The 24,907-nt window shown below is 39.2% G+C and overlaps 3 protein-coding genes across 5 annotated transcripts; 2 read left to right on the forward strand and 1 right to left on the reverse strand.

The window, feature by feature from the left end:
* Positions 1 to 1,573: 1,573 nt before the first annotated feature.
* On the forward strand, positions 1,574 to 13,114 carry suz12b (SUZ12 polycomb repressive complex 2 subunit b). 2 transcript variants are annotated; one of them, XM_053498922.1, is made up of 16 exons: positions 1,574 to 2,141; positions 5,109 to 5,155; positions 6,048 to 6,112; positions 6,292 to 6,360; positions 6,447 to 6,496; positions 6,893 to 6,978; positions 7,893 to 8,124; positions 8,503 to 8,614; positions 8,725 to 8,830; positions 9,043 to 9,217; positions 9,331 to 9,458; positions 9,795 to 9,938; positions 10,113 to 10,270; positions 10,354 to 10,552; positions 10,674 to 10,753; positions 10,826 to 13,114. In XM_053498922.1, the coding sequence occupies exons 1-16, from the start codon at positions 1,985 to 1,987 to the stop codon at positions 11,106 to 11,108; spliced, it is 2,091 nt and encodes a 696-aa protein (XP_053354897.1). In that variant the 5' UTR covers positions 1,574 to 1,984; the 3' UTR covers positions 11,109 to 13,114. The 2 variants fall into 2 exon arrangements, with proteins under 2 accessions (XP_053354897.1, XP_053354896.1); XM_053498921.1 differs by having other exon boundaries at positions 1,576 to 2,141; positions 9,328 to 9,458.
* Positions 13,115 to 14,138: 1,024 nt separating this feature from the next.
* On the forward strand, positions 14,139 to 22,207 carry atad5b (ATPase family AAA domain containing 5b). 2 transcript variants are annotated; one of them, XM_053498823.1, is made up of 14 exons: positions 14,139 to 14,898; positions 16,110 to 16,233; positions 16,345 to 16,678; positions 18,137 to 18,222; positions 18,461 to 18,606; positions 18,677 to 18,827; positions 18,934 to 19,107; positions 19,207 to 19,304; positions 20,279 to 20,372; positions 20,671 to 20,735; positions 20,822 to 21,007; positions 21,101 to 21,666; positions 21,768 to 21,923; positions 22,013 to 22,207. In XM_053498823.1, exons 1-14 carry the CDS (start codon positions 14,524 to 14,526, stop codon positions 22,089 to 22,091), a joined length of 2,634 nt encoding a protein of 877 aa, XP_053354798.1. In that variant the 5' UTR covers positions 14,139 to 14,523; the 3' UTR covers positions 22,092 to 22,207. The 2 variants fall into 2 exon arrangements, with proteins under 2 accessions (XP_053354798.1, XP_053354799.1); XM_053498824.1 differs by having other exon boundaries at positions 14,140 to 14,898; positions 18,677 to 18,797.
* Positions 22,208 to 22,521: 314 nt separating this feature from the next.
* Positions 22,522 to 24,906, reverse strand: tefm (transcription elongation factor, mitochondrial). The gene is made up of 4 exons (XM_053498827.1): positions 24,602 to 24,906; positions 23,689 to 24,152; positions 23,045 to 23,194; positions 22,522 to 22,960 (listed from the first exon to the last, which is right to left on the reverse strand). The coding sequence occupies exons 1-4, from the start codon at positions 24,642 to 24,644 to the stop codon at positions 22,523 to 22,525; spliced, it is 1,095 nt and encodes a 364-aa protein (XP_053354802.1). The 5' UTR covers positions 24,645 to 24,906; the 3' UTR covers position 22,522.
* Between the last annotated feature and the right edge of the window lies 1 nt (position 24,907).

Here is a 24,907-nt window from a genome sequence, read left to right on the forward strand (position 1 = left end):
CCCTCACACTCTCTCTCTCTTATTCACTCACTGATTAAACTCTGCTGCCTTTAACAGGTTATTATTCTGATTTAAAGTTGAGCTGAAATAATTTCACCGTCCTCACATCGCGCACACACGTGGGAACGGAACTACTGTGTGTGTGTGTGTGTGTTTCCGCTCCCGTTTCGCAGACTTCCGGGTCGCCGGTGTTAAAGCTCCGTGTAGAAACGCGCACTGAAGTAAACAGTTCCGGTTTATTAAACTGATCGGCCGCGTGTTTCTTTCTGTTTGTTTCTTTTCATTTTTAGATTTATTAATGTCAGGTATTTATTCATTATTCAGTACTTTTTATCTCAGATTTAAAACATTTATTCAACAAATATATCATAAAGATATAACATGTATAATATAAAATTAAGTCTCTCACACACAACAGAAAGCCACATTTTATAAAACTTTCCAAACTTCATTATTCTTTAGTCAGAGGGATATACAGGAATAATTTATTGTTATATTATATAGATAATATATAACATTAATATAATATAATATAATATAATATAATATAATATATTTTGTTTAATTTGGCAGATTATTATATAATAAAAATTAAATGCTCAGTTTTCCATTAACATTGTAACAATTAATTAAGATATGATTTTAACACAGATTATATATCAATATAAAAATAATAATAAACAAAAACTAAATAATACTAAAAATGTACAAGAAAAGAAATGTACTAAAGTAAAATGATTTGTAAGATATTTATTTACACATTTATAATTGTATTAATAAATTTAAAAAAACTAAGTAAATAAATTAACATGTTAAGAGGAAATGTTGGTATTCAGGGATTAGTTGACAATTATTATTATTATTATTTATTTTATTTTTTTAACAAATGAATGATTTTATAATAATTTCTATATAAATAATAATATATAAATTATTCTTATGTTTTAAGAATATTTATATCATTGTTAAATATGTTCAAATAAAGAAGATTTTGAATATATATATATATATATATATATATATATATATATATATATATATATATATATATATATATATATATATATATAGCACACTAACTACACGCCCACTTTCTCTCAGCGCGCGAGCGTCTTGGCGGCAAATTTGCAGCGTCTACCAACCTTCATGTTCCGTCAATCAAATTAAATCGAACCAATCGGAAGCCTGGAAACAGAGTCGGTAAGATTTGATTGAACAACTCTATTCAGAGTAGGCGGGTTTAAATCAAACGGAGCCGTTCTCTCACTTTAAGTGTTCTCGATTTATATTCGGCTGTAGGATTTTACTAAATAAAAACATTTTAGATTTTTTTTAGATACACATATATAGGTATATGTGCGTAAATTAAAATAAAAATGAAAAAACATTTTTTGTGCCTAAATTGAGTTACACTTTGCGTGCAATCCCAAACCATTGGTAAGCTAGTTTTCATAAATTAGGGTCCCTCGGCGCGGGTCTGTCTATGGACTTGGTCTGAGGAAGGGCGCTAAGAGTGAGGAGGTGGGAGGGATTTGGGACCGAGCCCTTGTATTCTTCGCGGTTTCGCGTTAGCCAACTTGCTAACCAGTTTCTGAGGAGAACGGCTAACGCTCCTGGATTAGCTAGCAGGACGCTAACGTACAGTTTTACCTGGAATATTTTATACATTTTATTGTTTTTAATTGGCACGGGTTAAATGGTTATTCGGTTTAATGTGAATGAGTGATGTTTTAGTGATGAAGCGGCAGGAATTTTAAGAGAAACCGGAGAAAAGAGACAAAACAATGAGAGGAATTTAAAACTGAATTGATTTAGAAAGGAGCGCGCGACCGGGAGATTTTTTTATATCCAGTTAGCTAGCATGCTAGTCGGGAAACCAGCCTAGCTGTTTAGCTAGGATTCCCCCCCTTTACGTTTATACAGTATTGTTTTGTTTTTGTTGTAAGTTTTTATTATTATTTCCCCCGGTGTCGGTTTGATCCGGATGGCGCCGCAGAAGTACCCGGGGCAGGTGGTGAGCGCTGCTGCGGGCGGTAGGGCGAGCGGAGCGGTGTGTGTCTCCGCCGGGAGCTCGGTCCGGAACAAGCCCAGGATGGAGCAGGTCCAGGCCGACCACGAGCTCTTCCTGCAGGCCTTCGAGAGTGAGTCTAACCCTAAAACACACCCATTATAAAACTGTATCATAACAATAACACAGCATTACAAACAATACAAAACACACACTCTCTCTCTCTCACTCACACACGTTAATGCTGTTATTCAGTGTACCTGCAGGCCTCTGAAAAAATATAGAAAATAACTCAATAAATATTAACTTAATAAATTAATATTCTCACTTCTGGTTTTGTTCCTGCCTGCTTTTCACCTTATATTGTTTAATTCTACAGATACTTATCGTGTAAATAAGCATAAATGTATTTAATAATGTAAACATAATACACATCATGTATGTGGTGTAATGTTTACCAGCCATTAAAATAAATAAAATATCCAGGAACAAGCTAGAACAACAACGATATAAACTATGTAAAATAATGCTCAAAAATATTTTTAATGAATAATAATAACACATTTGCCCTTAATAAACATATCTTTCCTTTTTTTTCTTTGCTTAACAAATAATCTGAACAAACAGTGATGCAGAAATATACATACATTATGGTATTATTATTTTTTTATTGAGCACAAATATTTGATCCTGGAACGATTAGTGAAATATAAACTCGAATGTGATTGAAATGTTTCTGTCATGTAGGAAAACATGAAGTTGGTGTGTGTGAAGAATGTGAAACTATGTTACAGGTTCATTGATCGTTATTAATGTTTAATAAACGTCGTATTAACCCGTCGTTTAGCCGTAATTCGTTTGGGAGGTCTGACAGACGAGACAGAAGACAAACAATAATCTGAAGCGATTAGAGACAGAACTGATCTCTCTTGGATCGGATATCAGGAGAATGAAATAAAGAACGGACCTGATTCTGTAAACACAAGATTAGTTTTGTTAAAGGGATCTGGGTTAGTTTAGGAATGGGGATATTAAAATGGTATATAAAGGTACTTTATACTATTTTTTACTAAGTTGTGTTTTTTATCAATGAGTTTTTTTTTTTTTTTTTTTTTTTTAAGGGGTTCTAAATAAATATTAATTAAAAAATATTATCTAGAATTTACAGTTTAATGGATCATCGAGAAAGTGCCCGTCTGTAACCTGTGATCAGGACCGAGACCAGCCAAAAAAAAAGGAGGAAAGAAAGAACTAGTAGATTCCTGTACTGCTGTAAATCCTGTAACAAGACTGAAGCTTAATTAGGAAATAAACCTAAAAATACTTAATACTTTCTTCCATTATAGTAAATTTAGTCAGATTTATATTTTATTAGCTTTACAGTTTGTGAAAGCATTTATGTGTAAAAATATAGAAACACATTTTGAAAGATTTCCTTATCTGTATTAATATTTAATAATTTTCTTCTACCTTCTGATTCTCATAAACAGATAAAGAAGTGAAGACATTGTGTTTGTTTTTCCACGTTAACTCCATGTGGTTGCTGACCAGAATTCCGTCTGATCCTCATTACCATCCTTCCTATAACACTTTAACTTCCTGTGTCTGAGTTCTTCTTTAACAAGTTAACACAGGTCTTGGAGCTGCCCCACTGTGTATGACTTAATGCCCAGCTGAAATACCTCCCAGATAAAGCATTTTTATTTTCATACTTCAAGCTACCTTTATTTTACTTCTCCTTCTTTTCCTCCTTCAAATGCACTGCAAGAAGGTGGGCTTTTCTAATATGATGTCACAACAGAGTACGGGGTTCTGCTTGGCTTTTTTAAAACCTATCTAATACAAAAATGGACACAAATTAGGGGATGTATTTTTAAAAACTATTATTTAGAAAAGTTTTTGGTTTGTACACACACTTTAAATGCTGTTTGAGCAGAGAGTAAAGTCAGATTTTCTCGCATGTGACGAATGTGTAATGACTTCAGGCAAAGTTTCTAATAGTGATGACTCTTAGTGTGTAAAAACGAAGGTAAAGAAGGACAGACGTTGCGCAGCTAAAACCTTCCTTATTAGAGATTTAATGAGAGAGTTGTAAGCAGTTGTTTGTTGTTCCTGTGATGGTGAGATGAATTTAACCTGTACTGTGTATTTATAGACATTCTGAGTCAGCTTTACTAATAAATCACTGTGTGTGTGTCTGTGTGTGTCAGTGTGTGTGAGTGAGCCCTGTCTCATTATTCCAAAACACCATAATAATGTTGGTTTTCTACAAGTTAGACAACATGTGAGGATTTTTATGACGTCTTCAAAATGGATTTATAAATCTAAATTGAAATTATTTTAATCAGGATATCATTGTATTTTTTCCTTCTTTCTTTTTTTAACTTTTATATGTGTAGATAGTGAGTGTGAGTGGGAGAGGGTTTGGTGGGGGAATGTAAGGTTTATTTATTTATTTGTTTCATTTGCTTTTATTAATTTATTGTGCTGCACAATCAATTGCATAAAAAAATCGTGATATGGACCCGTGCAATCATTAACTGCCAATTTTAAAACTAATAATGAAAGTATTTGTTTAATGAGATCATTTGCACTGCTATTTGCCATTAGCTTCATTAAATATGATTGAATATAAACCAGTACATTTATTATTTTACATATTGCCGTTTAAATCACAATCACAGTGTGTGTTTAAATAATCACAGAGGTTTTTTTTTTTTTTTTTCAAATTCTGCAGCTCTAATTGTTTTTGTTTGTGGCTCATTAGCAGCAGAAAAACTTTACCCAAAATATTTTAAACTGTAGATTTTTATTTATAAATTTATTTATAAACATTTTATAAATATACGTCTAAAACACAATTTACACATAACACAGGTTTATTTATTCAGCTAAACAATTTCATGTAAAAATGACTTGCTTACCTAATAATAATAATAAAATAAATTAATATTACAATCCAAATAAACCCCAACAAAAATACAGCCAGGTCTTAAAGATTTTTAAATCCTCATTTTTTAGTTAAAAATGCAGCATTAGTGATGAACCTGTGATGTTTTATTCATGTATTTGAATTTTATGTTTTTTTTTCTTCAAACAGAGCCAACACAAATATACAGATTTCTGCGCACGAGAAACCTGATCGCTGTACGTATATATATATATTTATAATTCTCTTTTAACATCATTTGTGCCAATTATCAGTGATATCTAGATTGACAGACAGATAGATAGATTAATAGATGTACACAGTACCAGTCAAAAGTTTGGACACCCCTTCTAACTCATGGTCATTCCTGATTTTTATTTCTTTCTACACTGTAAAGTCTTGAACAGTTGATATTGAGATGTATTTGCTGCTTCTGCTCTGTAAATCCTTTATAATGGCTCTAATCTGAGGTGCTGTTTGTTAATTGGTGATTTTTAAAGCTGGTAACTCTAAATTAAGTTTTGGTCTTGCTCTCCTCGGAAGGTCTTCATGAGAGACAGGTGCTGGAGCTTCATGGGTTTTGCAAATGCATTTGACACAATACTGTTCTTTAAAGAACTGTTACAGAACAGCCGACTTATGTCTTAAAATAACAACTGACTGTTACTGTTGTTGTTGTAATTTAATTACATAATGCCATATGTGTTATTTCATAGTTAAAAAAAAAAAAAAACTTCAGTATTGTTCTAGAATGTAAAAAATAAATCCAAACTTACGTCCAAACTTTCAACTGTACAGTGAATGTTTAGTGAATGTTCAGTTGCATTTTACCTTCTAACTTATAAAACACTTCTATGATTTTAAATTGTAGCGTCCAATCAGTGTTTAGAACTGCAATTTAACAAATATAATATAGTGTATATATACTAGTTTTTTGTGATATCAATATTGTATCCGCTCTGTCCTGATCCTCTGAGGAACACTTCTCATCATGAAATTATAAAGAAGTTTAAGGCTTGTTATATGGTATGTATGTACCGGTAGTGTGTGGTATGGTATGTTATAATACTGAACTATAACTTGGGTGTATTTGTGTGTCTTGTCCCACAGCCGATTCTGCTACACAGATGCCTGACTTTCATGTCTCATAGAAACTCTCGAACAAACGCCAACAGGTAACTAAAACTCTGTATACTGAACACACACTGTGAGGACAAGGAGTCATGTTCAGCTTTGTGTGTGTGAGAAAGAATGTGTGTGTGTGTGTGTGTGTGTGGGCATTAATAATGTATATTATATGTATAAGAGCTGTAGTAACTTGTTTATGACAGAGTATTAATCTTTGTGTGTGTAGGAAATCATTTAAAGTGGACAACATGCTGGCGAAGGTGGAGAAAATGAAAGGAGATCAGGAGTCACACAGGTAAAGGGGTTTTCTCTTCCTTTCACACACACACACACACACACTGCTTTACAGGTGTTTACTAATGTTCTCTTATTTCTCTCCAGTTTATCATCGCATCTGCAGCTGACCTTTACTGGATTCTTTTATAAAAATGGTGAGTGGAAAAAAGAAAAAAAAGTTTCTGGACTCTGATTGGTCAGAAGGGGTTGATTAATTCTCTGTAGCAGCATTTTGACTGTAGCGCAGGGTTGTATAAATGCACTGGTGCTGACAAGTTATTGTTTCCATAGTAACGGCTCATTCATAGTGTATACAGAGCAGGCTTGTTCAATAAGATTTATGTTTATGGAAGGAGTCTCCAGTGTCAGAGCTGTAAATTTTTCCGACATCTACTTGATAGAGGAGTCTACACAATAAAGTGTAATTAAGAAATATTACATAAGTCACTGAGGTGTGATAGGAATAGATCACACTTGCCGTTAGGGGAAAATAATCAACGCTGTTGTGTTAAAGAGTTACTCAGGCTTTTATTTCCGTTTCGACTCTGCAGATAAGCCGTGTCAGAACTCAGAAAACGAGCAGAACTCAGTCTCTCTCGAGGTGTTACTCGTCAAAGTCTGCCATAAAAAGAGGAAGGTGAGTTCAGTCTTTAAAAATACAAACACACACCAAAACGATCATAAACACTACTTAGTATTCATACATCGTTAACTTTAATGTGAGTAATCGTTAATTAGATGCTTTCAAACGTTTGATTTTGTTTGAAACAAGATGAAAACTTAAAGTTTTATTTTAAATGTTCTAAATGCTTATTTACATTTAAAGTAAATAAAACAAATTAATAAATATATGTAAAATATAATATGTTTTTAATAGATTTTATCAACAGTTACATTTAAATGTTTAGTTTTTGTTGTATTTAAAGTTCTGATTATTTCGTTTATATATTTGATTTTAAAATATTTTTTTAATAGGATATTTATAGAAAAAAGAAAACTGGATTTGTTAATTTCATTTTGCTTATTTAATTTAAATATACATAATTATTCGTTAATATGAGTTAATTATTAATGTTAAATGTTTTTTTGGTAAATTTTAAACTTTACATTTGTACATTTATTTACATTTATTTATTTCCTCTTTTAGTTTGTGTTGTAAATGTAACTTATTTACCTGGTTTATTTTAGTTGTTTTATAATTAATTATTATTTACTATTTCTATATTTATTGTATTAAATGTAGATATTCTATTTATTTATTTGTAATAATTTTTTAATTAGTTATTTGTAAAATTGTGTTTATTTTTACAATAAACATATTTTATGTTTATTAAATTTATTTATTTAAGGTATTTACTTAAGTTTAGCTTTAAACAAATACTGCTACATTAGAACATTAGTTACCGTTATTATTCTAATAATAATATTATTCTAATTATTATTTATCTGGATAAATCTTTAAGTTAGTATTGTGATAAGATTAGTATGAGATACTACTAACACTGGACTACTGGTGCTCTGTGTTGTTGTTGTTTTTTCTCCCCTGTGCAGGACGTTAGCTGCCCCATAAAGCAAGTGCCTACGGGGAAGAAGCAGGTGCCTCTGAACCCAGACGTGAAGCAGACGAAGCCGGCGTCGTTCCCCACGCTGCTCGTCTCCAGCACCGAGTTCGAACCCAGCAACAGCCACATGGTCAAGTCCTACTCGCTGCTGTTCAGAGTGTCTCGGCCCGGGAAGACACACTCCAGCTCCTACGTCAACGGGGAGACGGACGAGAACATGGGTCTGCACACACACACACACACACACTTTATGTAAACTTTTCTATACTCACTCGCAGTAATAAATAAATTGGGGAGAAAAACTTTTATATAAAAGTTTAAAAACTTTTAGAGCAACTTTTAGAGGTTTTTAGAGTTAAACACAGCTCTTAACAAAAGTTTACAGATAATTTTACTAAAATGTAATAAATAAAAAAAAGAAATTTAAATATAATGTTATACATTAGTGTTCACTATAAGTTGGATTATAATTTAAAATATAAAAATTATGCACATTAATTAAGGCAGTTATTATAGATGTTATTCCTGTTACAGGGTCTTGAATACGGTGTACACTCTTTAATTTTAAAAAGAGTGTTAAACTTTGCACGTGTGTGTAGATGTGAAGGAGGACCTGTCGAGCAGAAAGAAGAGGGGCGTGTCTCACCGCGACGACGAGGGAAACGCCACCGAGACGTTTGTCGCTCAGATGACCGTGTTTGATAAAAACAGGTGAGAGACAAACGGCTCATTAACGTCAACTAAGATGCACGCCGAGTCCTTTTTTTCCCTCGTTGTCCTGACTGTGTGTGTGTGTGTGTGTGTGTGTGTGTGTGCTCCAGGCGTCTCCAGCTGCTAGACGGTGAGTATGAAGTGTCGATGCAGCAGATAGAAGACTGTCCCGTCAGTAAGAAAAGAGCCACCTGGGAGACCATCCTGGACGGAAAGGTACGCTCCACGCTCATGTACAAACGTCTGTTTTTTCTAAACGGGAGTTGTGTGTTAGTGCGTACACACATGTGCAAGTAATCGCTTGTAGTTTGCCACTTGTGGGCGTGGCCTGTACAGCTTTTTACACCTGATGTGATATTATCACGACACCTATAATGAGAACGTAATAGGAAACTGGATTTGATTGTTTGTTTGTTTGTTTGTTGCAGAGGTTGCCTCCGTTTGAAACGTTCTCTCAGGGACCGACTCTACAGTTCACACTACGCTGGACCGGCGACCCCAACGACCCCTCCACGGCTCCCGTAGCTAAACCACTGTCTACGCGCAACTCAGACACCAGCGGCCCCGAAATCCGCACCCCCGTCCTCAGATCTGCCCCGGCTGGTAAACTAAACTCTAACACTACTATAGTTATTAGTTAATACTACTACTACTACTACTAAAAGTGTGTTCAGAGCAGTTTAATCTTCACTGTGGCTCCATCTGCTCATTAGTAGTAAAAGACTCGGTGAACGGCAGCAGCAGTACAGGAGGAGGAGGGGGCGGACCAAGCGGAGGCGGAGTACAGACGAGGAGAGAGCAGACCGTCTCCGAGCCCAGACAGAAACTCCGCATTTTTTATCAGGTGCTTCTTTTTTTTGTGGTCTATGACGTACAGTAGAGACGAGAATCACCAGGCACCTCACGATACAGTATTATCACCATACCTGTGTACTGATTCCATTAAAATTTTTCTTATACATCTTCCTTGATTTTGTTACCATTTTAAACCTAAATGAGTAATAAAATGTAGCCTGTTCCTTATAACATCAGTTTTCTCATTTAAAAACCAAGCGCAGAGTTTACTGAAAACTGAAACTATTTTTTCCATCTCTAATATACAGTTAGGTATATAAAAAATATACAGTATATAAAAAAATACAGATTTTAATTTGTGGCCGATGTCCTGTGTTTCTGGTAGTTTCTGTATAACAATAACACGCGGCAGCAGACGGAGGCGCGTGACGACCTGCACTGTCCCTGGTGCACACTGAACTGCCAGAAACTCTACAGCCTCCTAAAACACCTCAAACTCTCACACAGCCGCTTCATCTTCAACTATGCGGTACGTCCAGGCGTGTGACCTGCTGTTTGTCAAGCGTGAACACGCCCCACTACAGTAAAGACACGCCCATCCCTTAACCTTAAATGCAGATCTATTTCCAGAAAACTAATATGTGTCTTCAGTGTTGATCAGACTATAAAAACGTATATTTGTTTTCTGCGTTCCTTCATAAAGCCCCATTCCAAAGGCGCACAGATAGACGTGTCCATAAACGAGTGCTACGACGGCTCGTACGTGGGGAACCCTCAGGACATCCACAGCCAGCCGGGATTCGCCTTCAGCCGCAACGGCCCCGTCAAGAGGACCGCCCTCACACACATCCTCGTCTGCAGGTACGAGCCAATCAGAGAGCAGCTTCACAGAGTCAGGTACAGGAACAGATTGTAGAGATCTCATGTGTTGCTGTGTTGCTCAGGCCCAAGCGCACGAAGCCGAGCCTGTCTGAGTTCCTGGCGTCGGAGGACGGCGAGCCGGAGCAGCAGAGGACGTACATGAGCGGACACAACCGCCTGTACTTCCACAGCGACAGCTGCATGCCTCTGCGCCCTCAGGAGATGGAGGTGGACAGCGAAGACGAAAGAGACCCTGAGTGGCTGAGAGAGAAAACCTCCACGGTAACCGTGCATCACTCTGATGATTTACTTTTAATACGTTGTTGTTTCCATGGAAACAGCTCGTTCGCAGGGATAAAACTTGTCCTTCTTTAATAATTTCACGTGTCCTGTTGGTCTGCAGCAAATCGAGGAGTTCACCGATGTCAACGAGGGAGAAAAGGAGGTCATGAAGCTCTGGAACCTCCACGTCATGAAGAACGGGTACGTCATAAGTTTTTTGAAAAAAACACAAAAATGTGCAGTCTAAAAACCAGCGTGTCACTTCCTGTCCAGGTTTATAGCTGATAACCAGATGAACCAGGCCATCATGCTGTTTGTGGAGAACTGTGGTCCTCACATCGCACAGAGGAACCTGTGGCGCAACTTCCTCCTTCACCTGGTCAGCATGCACGATTTCAACCTGGTCACCACGGCAACCATCGACCGGGCCATGACGCGGCTGCGGGAGATCCAGTCCGAGCTGCCCAAGCAGGAGGGAAGCGCGTGTAACGGCCATGCCGTCACCTCGGGGTTCTCCCTGCACGGAAAACGCACCAAGAGCGCAGTCACCGACTGAACGCATGGGGGGGGGAGGGGAATATCAACTCCGCTCTGGCTCACAAACAAACAAACAGCTAGAGCGGTTAATTCTAGAGCTGGAACTAAAGCCATAGGATTCGCGCACACACGCACACACATACTGCTAGGAACCATCACAGCTTCAATTAAGGATGTGTTTATTTTATTTAAGATTTTTTTCTTTCTTTTCTAGAACGAACCCAACATCGTGATACAGTTTAGCGCGAGAATTATCACAAGGGTTCGATACAGCATTTGTGTTTTCTAGAATTTCTAAATTTTAGATTTCACACATTATTATTTGTAAGGTTTTTTTTTTTGTTTGTTTGTTTTTTTTATGCTGGAAATGAAAACGGATCCAGGTTTCTGTACTGACACACACAGCCTCAGATGAGACCAGCTCACCTTCTTGGATTTGAGAATTAAATTTCTCTTCTTTTTTTGGTTTTCTGTAACTGACCATAGCTTTAAGAGCTGCTGTTCTCAAACTTAACTAGACTCGGGAGTTTTAATTGTACGGAGGCCCCCAGAGGTCATGTGTTATAAATATAACAAACCGAACAAAACATGCACACTGATTAATAAACCGGGCAAGTGGTTTACTGAAACTGAGCGCGCGGATTAATAAACTGAGATGTGTGTTTCTCAGCCCCAGCCCCATTGTTACCGTTTTTTTTTTTTTAAATCCCTGGAATGAAAGATACAGAGGATTTCCTTATTATAACATGTGTTGTATTGCTTTATTGTTATTGTTTTCACAGGGGTGGGGCTAAAAAAACGCATCTTGATGGGAGAATTGAATTCGACAAAACACCGGTAAAACCAATCAGCGTGCTCGGTTTGTTCTGTTTTTTTTTTTTTTTTTTACCCATGGCCCCTGGAAGGCTCCGTATAATAGCTACGTTTCCTTTTGAAATTCTCACCATGACAGAAAAAAAGGTGGAGGATCGTCTGGAGCACAGAGGGAACCCCTCACTCAGGCAGCTTCTCTTCAGTTCTATGAAGCTTTTATTTCTGTTTTTTTATAATTCCCTAAAGAATAAGATCTTCAGTCTCAGCGCAGCGGGCGGCGCCTTACTTGTGTGTGTGTGTGTGTGCGTGCGGCCTTGACTGACTCCGTTTTATCTGACTTTTACAATCGAGTCCTCCGATCCTGAGCCAGAGCCGAGTTGATTTTCGAGATGAAGTCTTAACAAAATCACATTTTAGACTCGAATGTCGGTTTTAAAGACTACAGCAGTGGGGTTTTTGTTTGTTTGTTTCACACAAAACACTGAGACTCTTGTTTTTGTCTGTCTGTTTGTTTGTTTGTTTGTAGTTTGTTTTCTCTATGCATTTGTGTCCAGGTTACGTCCTGTCATTATGAACTCTAGAAAGGACAAACTGCCTCTTTTGGATTAAAAAAAAAATGTTTTTGGTCTTTTACAGTCCATTAGCACTTCACTTTACTTCTTTAGTGATGTTTTTTTTTCCTCTCTTGCACACGACCATGATGTGTGAATTGACATAAACAGTTTTTATTTTTTGTTGTTTTTGATTTGGTTTGTTTTATTACGAGAGAGCGACACTTCGCGTCTTCGGTCTGAGCATTATTAGTTAATTAATTAATTAATTAATCAGCAATATGATCGGCTCAGCTAAGAGGTTGTATTTGTTGCCTTTAATGCCAGTTAAAGGCACACCAGGAACAAAACCAGACTGCTTTTTAGAAAATGAACAAACGGCTGGACGGATGAAAAGACTGACGGATCTTCTCAGCGTCTCCATTTTTTCCCCCAACAAACAAACGGCCGTACACGAGGATCGACTGCTTTAATCATCTGATCAGGACATTCAGTTTGAATCTGGTAAATAAGTGTCGTACTTTATAAAATGCCAAAGCACTCAGTTTTTCCCCTTCACTCAGTACAGTGTATATTTCAAATTGTAAACGAATAAAATTGCATAGGTTTCCCTGTAATGTGGAGAATATGACAAATTAAAAATGTTTTAAATGGTAACGAAGCCTTTAGTCATGTGTTTTGTGAAGTTTGGTGTATTTTACAAATTTTTAAAAAAGGAACACGTGACATGAGAACAAAGAATTTCATCATCAGTGGAAATTTAATCTTAAAAAATCAACTTACACAAATCAATTAAATTTAAGTACAGTAGACAATGTGACCAATTAAGAAAAAAAATTTTTATAATAAAATATAAAACTTGCAGAATATGATGAATAAAAATGAGATGGTTTCTAATCAAATCAATCCCAATCATAATTTTATACATATTAAAAAATATATATATTTTAAATTCTTTTAAATTATTTTATTGAAAAATGTATTTTTAATATTTTATTTATTTAATTCCTAAAAGCATTATATTAAACTTTTTTTTTTTTACATTTGTACGTTTTGTTTTGTTTTTTTTGTACATGAAAATCTTGATTTTCTTTCTTGTTTTTTCCTATTGGTTTAATTTGTAAAAACTAAATAAACAAACAAATAAATAATAAAAAGAATCAAATCAACATACTTTTTAACCCATAATTATTTAAGAATAATGAGGTGGTGACGTCACACTATGGTTCAATCTAAAAAAAAAACCATCTATACAAATTACCTTATACAGAGCAATTAAATTTATGTAAGTAGACAATGTAAACAATTATTAAAGATTTATACATTTTATACATATTAAAAAAAAAAAAATTATACATTTTTGTACTTGATTTTTGAAATCTTGATTTTTTTCTTTAAAAATATTTACATTTGTAAAAAAAAAAAAAAATAGAAATCTGTAAATAATTAATAGGAGACAATCAAGTATTTTTTAACCATTATTATTTTTGAGTAACGGCGTGGTGACGTCACGCTGATTCCGGAAGTAAAATTTGCATTTGTTTCAATATTTCAAAATTTAAAGTTTTTTTCTTTTACAACACATTTTAATATTTCAAATAATATTGTTATTGATTTTATTCCAAAGTTCTAATTATATTTTATTAGGTGCTGTTTCAGTACTATTTTAGTTTTTCTTTCGCGGTAGCGTCCAACTTGTAGTCCAAGTCTCTGGACTTAATAAACTACATTTCCCATATTAACGGATACGAACGTGACGTACTGACGTCATCGCCGAGCCATGCTGTGATTGGTCAGTACGGTTGTAAGGTCACTGGCGCGAGGCGCTGGTGTTACAAAACACAAGACTGTTTCCGGTCTGAGGTAACGAGTTTATAACTTGTTTTTCTCTAGTTTTATTCACGAGTTCTTTACAAAAATAAGTTATAATAGTGATCCAAGCAGTGTGATGCTGATGTGTGTGTGCTTATTTTTACAAGTGAGAAAAAAATTAATGAAAAGGACTGTGTGTGTGTGTGTGTGTGTGTGTGTGTGTGTGTGTGTGTGTGTGTGAGCTTTACAGGTGTGGAGATGCAGGAACAGGGCCGAACTGAGAAACCGAAGATCAACAGACTGAGAAGAGCAAAGAGGATCTTAAAGTCTGATCTGATGTTGCCTGAGTGTGACGTCATCAGACCTGACGTCACTCATGACCAGAACACGTCCAGCAGGACACCTCCACCCCCTGATGGTGTTCAGTGTTCTCCTCCAAAGCAAAGTCTCCTCCTCCACAGGGAGGCAGAAGAGAAGAAACATGAAGTGAAGTCAGGATCAGACACGCCTCCTCTTCATCATCATCATCATCATCATCATCATCATCAGCCGTCTGAAGTTCGAGGTCTGATCAGGAGCGAGAGAGAACTCAACCCTGCATTTAGATCTGATCTGACGTCACACAGAGCGAGGGTGAGACACCAGCACCAGTTACAACAGACCTACACCTACTGGTCCCATCATGAGTGAAGCGGATTATTCCCCCATAACAGCACGTCCATGAGTGCGCCTCGAGCAGACATAAACCCCGCCGTCCCCGTCCCTGGACTCTCCTGCTGTTATTTAGAAAAAAAATATATTTATTATAATTTTGTCAAATTCTGTAGTTGGTCAATTAAAATTATTACTGGCACAGAGATTAAAAATGTCATGTAATATAATCATAAATGAAAATATTTAATTTAATTCCCAGTTTTCCTCATAAAATTGTGTAGATATAAAAATAGTATTAAATAAAAAAAAATTATGATCTTAAATAATTTCTATAACTTTATTTTCAATAATAACAATGATAATAAACTACAGTCCCAAACAAAACCTAAACATAATGCAAAATATATATTTTTAATCTCATTCTTTTTTAAAGGTCTAAAGGCTTAAAACAATAATATATCTTTACGTATTCTTAATTACTAATTTTTATTTATTGTATTAATTTTTTATTTTTTTATTTAAACATTTCTGTACATTTTATTTATGAAAGTAAATTTGTTTATTGTATTATTTCAATATTTTGAATACAAATAAAATCTTACTAGTAGTATTTAATTTTTTAAAGAAGCATAGACAGAATATTCATAATAATCTTATTCCAAAATATTACAAGCAATAAACAAACTATAAATAAACAAAAATACTTAATGTATATAATTTTTTTCAAGTGTTACTTTTAATTATAATTTTAAATAAACAGAACAACAAATATAGAAATAATTTTATTTTAACATCTCGAAGTGCGTTTAAAAGTTATTTTAAATTATATATATATATATATATGTGTGTGTGTGTGTGTGTGTGTGTGTGTGTTCTTGTATACTTCCTTTTATTTATTTTAATAAACATGTAATAAATTCAGTTCTGAGGAAACTTACAGGTTTACCTCTGGGACTGGAGACTCCTTCCATAAACCTTCCATATAAAATTAAGGAAAAGCAAATTGGAATGACGGATCCTTTTAAATTTATTATTAATGTTATCATTAGACATTACTGTGGAAACCATCACATATCACATTAACAGAGCTGCTGTTAGAGAAAATTAATCAACACCTTCTGACCAATCAGTGCACAGAACGGGACAGCGCTGTGTTGTGACATCCTTCCTGTCTGATGCTCTCTCCTCAGTTCACGAGCTCGGCCGAGTGCTTTGAAGACGCTCGCGCCCGGGAGGAGTTCCTGAGGCAGGTCCAAACTCAGAACCCGCGCTTTCCGGTCCGGCGCTTGTTCCAGACGCTGCTGAAGAGACACGGTGAGAGTGTGGAAAACGCTTATACAAAAAAATTTAAAATAAAACATGAAGCAACGTTTGATCTGAGATGCATTCGGCTCTGTTGTGTTCAAATATCTGAGTTTCTTTCAGATGAGGGTAAAAGCGGCTCAGTGGCTGGGAAAAGAAAACAGGAAGTAGAATCTTGGGGTGACGGACGTCTGTGTAAACGGCAACGCCAGAACGGGTCAGACTGGGGTGTGAGCAGGAGGAACACGCTAAGGAGGGAACAGGTCTGTGTGCAGAACGCAGCCATGGAGGAGACGCTTCAGGACGAGGGACACGACGATGACGAGGGACACGATGATGGCGAGGGACACAACGATGACGAGGGATACGACGATGACGTGCCCTGGACGGAGAAGTATCGTCCTCGGAGCTGTGATGAAGTCATCGGGAACTCGGCCGCAGTGAGGAAGCTGTACAGGTGAAATAAAAATCATAAATTATTCCAGAAATAATATAACTTTTTTTTAATAAACTGCAAAACAATGTCTTGATATAATTTTATAATATATATTTTTTTATTTTTAAAGTCCTGTTTAAAAACTCTGCAGGTCTTTACACATTCCTATTTTTAGTAAAAAATTTCTGTAAACATTTGTAAAGTAAACATTTCTGTAAATCTTATTATGAAAGTAAATTTGTTTAAAGTTATAAAATATCTTTATAGTATTTTAATATTAATTAGTATTTATTAATTTTCTTTTATTATTCTTAATTACAGTGGAACCTTGGATTACGAACATAATTTGTTCCAGAAGTGGGCTCGTATTCCAAAACACTCATAAGCCAAATCGAATTGTCCCGTAAGAAATAATGGAAACTTAAATTATTCGTTCCACAGCCCAAAAGAATAAATACATGAAAATAATTACCACAAAAAATAAATCCAGACAGATAAGTGTTTCCGTCTGTGCGCGCAGGCGCTGTGTGTGTGTGTGAATCTAAAGTAAGCTTCCCTCTTCCCCTTCTCGTCTTACACAGTTACCCTTACTCCACTCTTTTCACACACACAACAGAAACACTTTTATGGGAAAACTAAACAAGAAATCTCTCTAATGACACTCGATTGAGCGACACACTAACGAAATCACTGCTGTAAAGAAAATATAAAACAAATTAACCTGAACTTTACCTTTAAAAAGAAGCATGACAGAGCAGTGTTTCTGTGTAGAGCAAAGAGAAAGAGTTTGTGTGTTTGTGTGTGTGTGTGTGTGACACACAGACACACAGCAGGCAAAGAGCAGGCTAAGCCTTGAGTACAGAGGGATAATGGATCTTTAACGTCTCTAATGAGACTTGCTTTTGCTTTACACATGCGCTGTCCACACACGCATACAGACACAAAATAAAAGATGTTTTACACACACACACACACACACACATGTGATCACGTGACGCTCGGCATCAAAACAAGAAGCGTATGCGTGATACATGTTACTCGGTACTCGTAAACCAAGACTTGTTCGTTTTTCAAGTCAGAAACCGCTCACAAACCGCGTTACTCGTAATCCGAGGTTTTACTGTATAAATATTTAGAAAAATATGATATTCTACAGTTAAATATAAACATTATAAAAATATAATTATTCAGACTAACATTTTTACAAAATAGCATTATATAACTTGCTTTGCAAACTCGCAATAAACTTTTTTAAAAGAAATAAATATAATAAAGAAATATATATAAATCATAAGATCATAAAATCATTAATGTCTAACGGTATGGTATATAATAATTATCTATATTATTTAAAATAAAATAAAAAAAATTTTTTATTAATTTATCTGATTTATTTTAATGAATCTGTAACAGAGACTCGGTGAAGCCCCTCAGATCATTTCTGTTTATAATCTGTTTTTCTTGTTGCCATGGTGACAGCTGGCTGAAAGAGTGGAGGATCAGAGCGGATGTGGAGGAGAGGAGGAAAAGACGAGAGGAGCTTCGGATGAAGAAGGAGAGCAATGGTAACACACACACACACACACACACACAATCATCAGCACTAGCGTGTGTGTGTGTGTGTACATATACCCAAAGTATAAGGTTAAAATGGACTGAGGTTAAATTGTACACCTCTAGTGCTTTGTAGCTACATTATTATGGCAGCACCTGTCTCTACATCTACCTGTAACCTGTGTCTGTGTTTGTACCTGTGTCTGTGTCTGTACCTGTGTCTGTGTCTGTACCTGTGATGGCGTTTAGGGTCGTGGGATTGCGGTGATTTTGAAGGCGACCCTCTGACGGAGGAGTGTGAGGGCGATCTGTGTAACACACTGCTGATCCACGGACCTACAGGAGTGGGAAAGACTGCAGCCGTGTTCGCCTGCGCAGAGCAGCTGGGCTTTAAGGTGTGTGTTCTCACACACACACACACACACAAAAATGAGCTTACTTCTTGTGATGTGTGTGTGTGTGCAGGTGTTGGAGGTGAACAGCTCGTCCCTGCGCTCTGGTCGTCTCGTTCTGTCTCAGCTCAGAGAGTCGACTCAGTCTCACCAGGTGGGGGCGCCACAGGTGCAAACACCTGCTGCGACGTCACGTGAGTTCACACACCGTCATCACCTGCACCGTGTGTATTTTATCTAAACGACCCTGACAGTCTCGCGCACACACACACACACACACAAAACAGGATTTCATGTGAAGTATAAACATAAACGTGTGTGTTATTTCAGGAGAAGAGGCTCCAGGGAATTCCGTCTCCTTCTGTAAAAATCCACCAGCGGTCCGTCGAGCCGCGTCCAGAAAGAAACGCCGCGGTGCGCAGACGCCCGTCACTCTCACGCGCTACTTCAGGAAGACGGGAAACACAGCGAGCAAACGCTCTGAAGCTCCTCACAACACAAGAGGCGGGTCATACAGTACCGTATATATTCCCGTAATCGACAGAAATATCGGCACCCTCTAAGAGTTCTTTAATTTGAAATATCGTGTCTCTGTAAACTCAGTTTCAGCAGCTGATGGGGTCACGCGTGAGGAGTCCGAGACGGAGCGAAAGGACAGAAAGGAGAAGACGCCGCCGATATCGCTCATTCTGTTCGAGGAGGTAACGGTCCAGAGGTGTTGATTAGGTTCCTGTAACGGTAGTGAAGCTGCAAATCACAGTTTTAATTCCTAATCAGTGTTTAGTATCAGTGGCGAGACTCAGCCGTCACCTCCCGATACCACGATGTCATGACACCTCGGTGCTGATTCAACTAAAATAACATTTCCCCCTGATTTTATTACAATTTTAAACCTTTAAAAAAAGTAACTAAATGTCGTTTAGATACAAGAGTTTAACATTTAACTTCAAATTAAATTAAACACAAATTTACATTGTTACTGAGCAGCGTGTGTCATCCGCCATAATTATTATTTTTAAACAAACTAATTCATTTCTACCACACAGGATGAAGATGTGAATAGTTCAGAGAGAGAGAGAGCGCCACCTGGAGGTTTATAAGGACATGGCGATGTTTTAAAACTTTGGAGAAAAAGGCAGATCGGAGGCTTTTAACGCGCACGATCTTTGATATTGTAACGCCACAAAACTGCGTTTCTGTTGCGTCGCTCGGAAGCTTCTGCGCTCGGTACAGAATTCTGCTCACGGGCCGATCGACCGGTTCATCTCTATTATAAATGTAAAAATAGTTTTTATTTTGTTTTATTTTGGAATCCGCGTGGCGATACGCGAGTCATCACACAAAAGAATCACGCTTCATAACTGAATGGATCTTCCCCGTCTCTGTGGTTTCTATAGTAACAGCCCGCTCACAGAGTCTGATATGGCAGACGATCCACGCAAACGCGTCGATCAGTGAAGTTAAATGTAACTGTGTAAACGTTTATAGCTGCTATAACATGCTGACGTGGGAAAATAATCAACTTCAGACGGGTAACAGTGACTCAGTGCTTTATAGTAATATAGTCTGACGTGTAATAAGAGGTTGTTCTGCGGTTATAACAATCGACATATCGCTGATATCAGTTACAGTGACTGAGGTTCAGTTTCCTGATGTAGAAGACGTGTTTCTGCAGGTCGATATCGTCTTCGAGGAGGACGTGGGATTCCTCACAGCCGTCAAGTCTTTAATGAGCGACACCAAGAGACCCATCGTCCTGACCACCAACGGTGAGCGCCAGCGCCGCACTAACAAAAAACTCATCACAGACTAATCACAGAAACTCGGGGAAAGGCAGGAGTGATGCAGAGAAAAGGAGATTTTTCCCATCTAGACGGTTCTCTAGACTACTGTTCCCACAGGCGCGTTTGACTTTAAAGTCGTAACTCGTCATTTCAATTTAAACCCTGAAGAAACGTCTGTATGGAACTTTAGACTCATCAATAAACAGAGAAAAAACAGGGGAAAAGAAAATGTCACGCTTCAGCGGTGTGTATATATATATATATGTGTGTGTGTTTTATACAGACGCGTCGTTCGGCGAGACGTTCTCTGCTCGTCATGAGGAGATCCGCTTCAGAACTCCTGCTACGGTAACGTCACCCTGAACACGTCCGTACGTCAGAGACTACACACTCACAATCTGTTCATAACTAAACACTGTGTGTGTGTGTGTTAGGAGAGCGTTGTGAGCTTCCTGCAGTGTGTGTGCGCGGTACACAACGTGAAGACGGACCCGGACCACGTCCGCTTTACGCTACAGGAGAACGGCGGAGACGTGAGGCGGAGTGTGTTAGCGCTGGAGCTGTGGGCGAGAAGTGGAGCCGGGAACACACACTATCACCTACAGCACAGAGCGCTCAGTGTGAGTGACACACACACACACACACCCCACTGAGATACAAGTGATTTTTACTGTGTATATGCACACGTGTGTGTGTGTGTGTGTATGGTGTAGTGTAGGTCGTACACAGAGTTAGAGAGCAGCGGGTGTGTACAAGCGCTAATGGAGAGCTGGAGAAAAGGGCGGAGCCTTCTCTACTCGAACCTGGATCTCATTTTGGCCCCGCCCGCTCCTGAAAAAGCACATCAAAGCACCTTTGATCAGAACGGAACCTGGAGGACGGGTCAGCCGGAAGCTCCGCCTCCGTCCAGCGTGAGACGACGTTCAAGATTAAGACTTAAAAAGAGAGACTCAGAGCTGGACGGATCCAGACAGCCACGCGGCTCGGCGGTCCGCTCTCAGCTGGACGCTCTGGCTCGCCTCTGCGACGCCGTGTCCTTCGTGGACTCGTACGTGTCCCCGCGGCCGCCATGCAAGTCTGGAGCTCAGGGAGCCAAGATCGCGGACGGCTTTCTAGATGAGCCGAGAGAAGAGCAAGAAGACGACGATGCACGTATGGAGAGGTGTTACGAGGTCATGGCGGCGGTGGAGGGTTTAGGGTTGCATGGGTGCGGGACGGGGGCGTGGCCAGGAGATCGGGACGAGAGGAGAGGAGATACAAACAAGACGTGGAAAATAAGGTCCGACTTCATTTTAATTAAATTAGTTTAAGTTGATTAACGAGCGATAGATATTCAACGATTATGTCATTGTATTTGATGATGTCGTTGTGTTTCTCCAGATGTTCCAGTGAAGACGGCGCCGCGGTCGTACGCCGCGCACTCCGCAGTAAAGCGTTCCGGTATCACGGAGATCAGACGGCGGTACTGACGGATTACCTGCCCTGTCTGCGCTTCATCTGTAGACAGCAGCGAGATGAGCGCCAGACGAACCTCAGGTAGGGTTTATAAATCTCTCTCTCTCACACACACACACACACACGTACGTCTAAGGAATTAATCAGATTTCTTTGTGTTTTGATGACAGAGCTGCGGACTACCTCAAGGACATCGGACTGTGTCTTCCCGAAAGCGTCCTCGACTCGTTAGCATCTCAGCTACGCTAAACTACGGTTAACAATACAATTTAAACGAGCCAATCAGAGCGCAGTGGGCGTGTCTTTATTTTAATCATTCCTTTTCAAAGGACGAGCTCAAACTTATTCACATCCTGTAGTTTATTATTTATTTTAAATAATAAAGCATGATTATGAAACATTTGTTTGTGAGAAAATATCGGCACCCTGCCGTTTAACCTCAATTTAGTTCCACTTATGTAACGGAAATAAACAGTCTGGAGTCTCAGTCTCTGTTTAGACGGATGAAGGAAAAAAGAAAAAGCTCCTTCACTCCTCTGTGTGTGTGTGTGTGTGTGTGTGTGTGTGTTAATTATACATTACTGACAGGGGTGTTTAATATTAAATCAGGTCCATTTGTGAGACAGAATAAGGACAAGTTTCTCAAAAGCTTTAAACACACACGCGCGCGCGTTCGTGGCTCAGCGTGAGGCCGCGAGCAGCTCATAGAAGGCGACGGCCTGCAGCAGAGCGTCACACATCTCCTGTCCTCTGTTGCGGCTGCTGAAGTGGAACGCTCCGCTGTAGCGCACCAGAAGCTCGTTAGGGAAGATGACGCGCGGGATCTTCTTCATCGCCGAGTCGGCCATCATCTTCCTCACCAGCTCGCCACCACTCGTCCGGCTCTCGCCCACAATCAGGCCGAAGTGGCGTCCCACGGCCGTGCGCATCATGTTGAGGACATTGGGCGTCTCTGTGGCGGCGTCTCCTCTCCGGGCGCTCAGCAGAGCGAACAGCATGGCCTCCACCGTGCGCAGGTGAACCACGACCGGGAACAGCGCCGTGTTCTGGACCGACACGCTCGGCTTCTCCACCACGTAGAAATCCGCTGCCGGCAGGTTCGACACGACGCGGGAAACCTGTGCGAGGAGAATACGTTTGAGCGATGACCGAAACACGACAGGCGATGATGCAATGTCGCAGAAGTCTTACTGCACGCTTACATCGTCCAGGTAACTGGAGGCCAGGTACGTTCCCTTCATGAAGCTCTGACACTCCTCCTGCTGCCAGTCCAACACCGCCATCGACCGGTCCATGTGCGTCCACGCGATCCTGTTTGTCCCACACACGATGGACACCATTGAGCCTGCGTCCTGGAGAAAAACACCAGGAGAAAATTAAATGCCATTTTTTATAATATTAATTATACAGCGGTACCTCTGCATATGAATGTAATTCATCCCGGAGGTGAGTTCTTAAGATGAAATTTCATATTGTGAAACGCATGTTCCCATAGGAAATAATGTAAATGAAGATAATCCGTTCCAGCCACCCAAAAATATTATACATTTTCAACACTATAATCATATTTTTGCATATAAAAACAATCAAAACATTTCGAAAAGACATGTAAATGAAGTAAAATATGAAATAAGTAGACATCAAACTTCACTTAACCTTCATTTATAATTCCTCTTGGCACCGGCTGCTTTAAAAAACAAACTGAAAGCGGAACCCTTCTCTTCTCGCTACTGATAACATTCTGAAAATTCGTGAGGCGGGGCGTTTGAATGCCTAGGTAACACTAATGTTTCTGTTTTCTGAGAAGAAAAGAGAAACAAGAGAAAAAACAAGAGAAAATATAAACCTCTAAGAGCGCCTTGTCCACTTCGGGTCTGATGAACTTGGCGAGATGAATCCTCCCCTTCCTCTTCTCCTTCTCCCTGGGATACAGGATGGAGTTAAACGCCATGACGGCGCTCTTGTGCTTCAACAGCGGCACGTTCACGACGCTCTCCAGATCCTTAAAGGGTCCGTTCCTGATCCGGTACTCCACGATGTTGGCCGATTTCCGTCCCCGGAGCATTTTGACGGCGGCGAGCTCGGGCTCAGGGGCGGTGTTGAGGAGCCGCAGGATGGCGAGGCGCTGCTCGGGGGTGTACAGCGAGTCCAGCGGGGCGGCGTCCGTGACGATCTCGGGGGCACATCGGGGTTCTGCGGGTTGGTAGAGGTCCGGGTCGGCCAGCGGGACGCGGCTCCTCCAGCAGGTGGAGCACTGCAGGAAGCGCGGCGGGGACTCGGGCGGGCGGCGGCACGGCGCCGTGCAGCGTCCTGGACAAGGAGGGGGGATTTAAACACAAACGTCAGGACAAGACGGGATGGGTTCCGCTCCCAGCCGGGTCCATAAGTATTGGGACATCCGCCGTGGTCATTTGGCTGTCCCAATACTTATGAACGACAGGCTGGGGTAAACAATCTCACTGTTTTGTTATAAAGCAGTGTATGTGCAGCTGTTACACGTGTTCAAAAGTAAACGCACCCCTGCGCTGTCATTCCGTCCTTGAAGACATGAATATAAAGTGTGACGCGCGCGCGTGTGTTAATGTTTTAATTCACGGCTCTCAGCACTGATACACAAAAACAATCCTGTTTCTCAATTATTATTATTATTATTATTTATTATATTATTATTATTATTTCGGATTTAAGGACACACTGTAGATTTTTAAACTCGGCTAGTTTTGTTGTTTTTTCAATCTTTTCCGTTTCTCCGTCTTTACCTGTGAGGACAGCGGGGGTCAGGATCCGTCTCGCGACCCACATCACGACTCAATCACGTGCATTAATCCGCATGTTTTCAGTCCGAGTGTAAACCTGACACGGCCGCCATGTTGGAGTCCTCGGGTCCTTCAGGATTAGAGTCCGGAGCGGAAACACGAGCCGGTGTGTATGTAGTTCCGGGTCTCATCAGTTCCGGCGGTTTCACTTTCGATTCTAAATCAAACTCGTCGGTGACGCGGACTCGGTTCTGACTCGGTCCTGACCCGGCCTGGGGGGAGGAGGACGGGCACGGACGGCTTCTTCCT

Source organism: Clarias gariepinus, chromosome 6, assembly GCF_024256425.1.
Source record: "Clarias gariepinus isolate MV-2021 ecotype Netherlands chromosome 6, CGAR_prim_01v2, whole genome shotgun sequence".
NCBI lineage: Eukaryota > Metazoa > Chordata > Actinopteri > Siluriformes > Clariidae > Clarias > Clarias gariepinus.

Coding starts and splice junctions, on each gene's coding strand:
- atad5b (XM_053498823.1), top strand. CDS start 14,524: ATGCAGGAACAGGGCCGAACTGAGAAACCGAAGATCAACAGACTGAGA. Junction 14,899..16,109: donor TGACGTCACACAGAGCGAGG/GTGAGACACCAG, acceptor CTCTCTCCTCAG/TTCACGAGCTCGGCCGAGTG. Junction 19,305..20,278: donor CGCTCATTCTGTTCGAGGAG/GTAACGGTCCAG, acceptor GTGTTTCTGCAG/GTCGATATCGTCTTCGAGGA.
- tefm (XM_053498827.1), bottom strand. CDS start 24,644: ATGTGGGTCGCGAGACGGATCCTGACCCCCGCTGTCCTCACAG. Junction 24,153..24,601: donor GACCCCCGCTGTCCTCACAG/GTAAAGACGGAG, acceptor CTCCTTGTCCAG/GACGCTGCACGGCGCCGTGC. Junction 23,195..23,688: donor TGGACAAGGCGCTCTTAGAG/GTTTATATTTTC, acceptor GTTTTTCTCCAG/GACGCAGGCTCAATGGTGTC.
- suz12b (XM_053498921.1), top strand. CDS start 1,985: ATGGCGCCGCAGAAGTACCCGGGGCAGGTGGTGAGCGCTGCTGCGGGC. Junction 8,615..8,724: donor ACCGTGTTTGATAAAAACAG/GTGAGAGACAAA, acceptor TGTGTGCTCCAG/GCGTCTCCAGCTGCTAGACG. Junction 10,553..10,673: donor TGAGAGAGAAAACCTCCACG/GTAACCGTGCAT, acceptor GTTGGTCTGCAG/CAAATCGAGGAGTTCACCGA.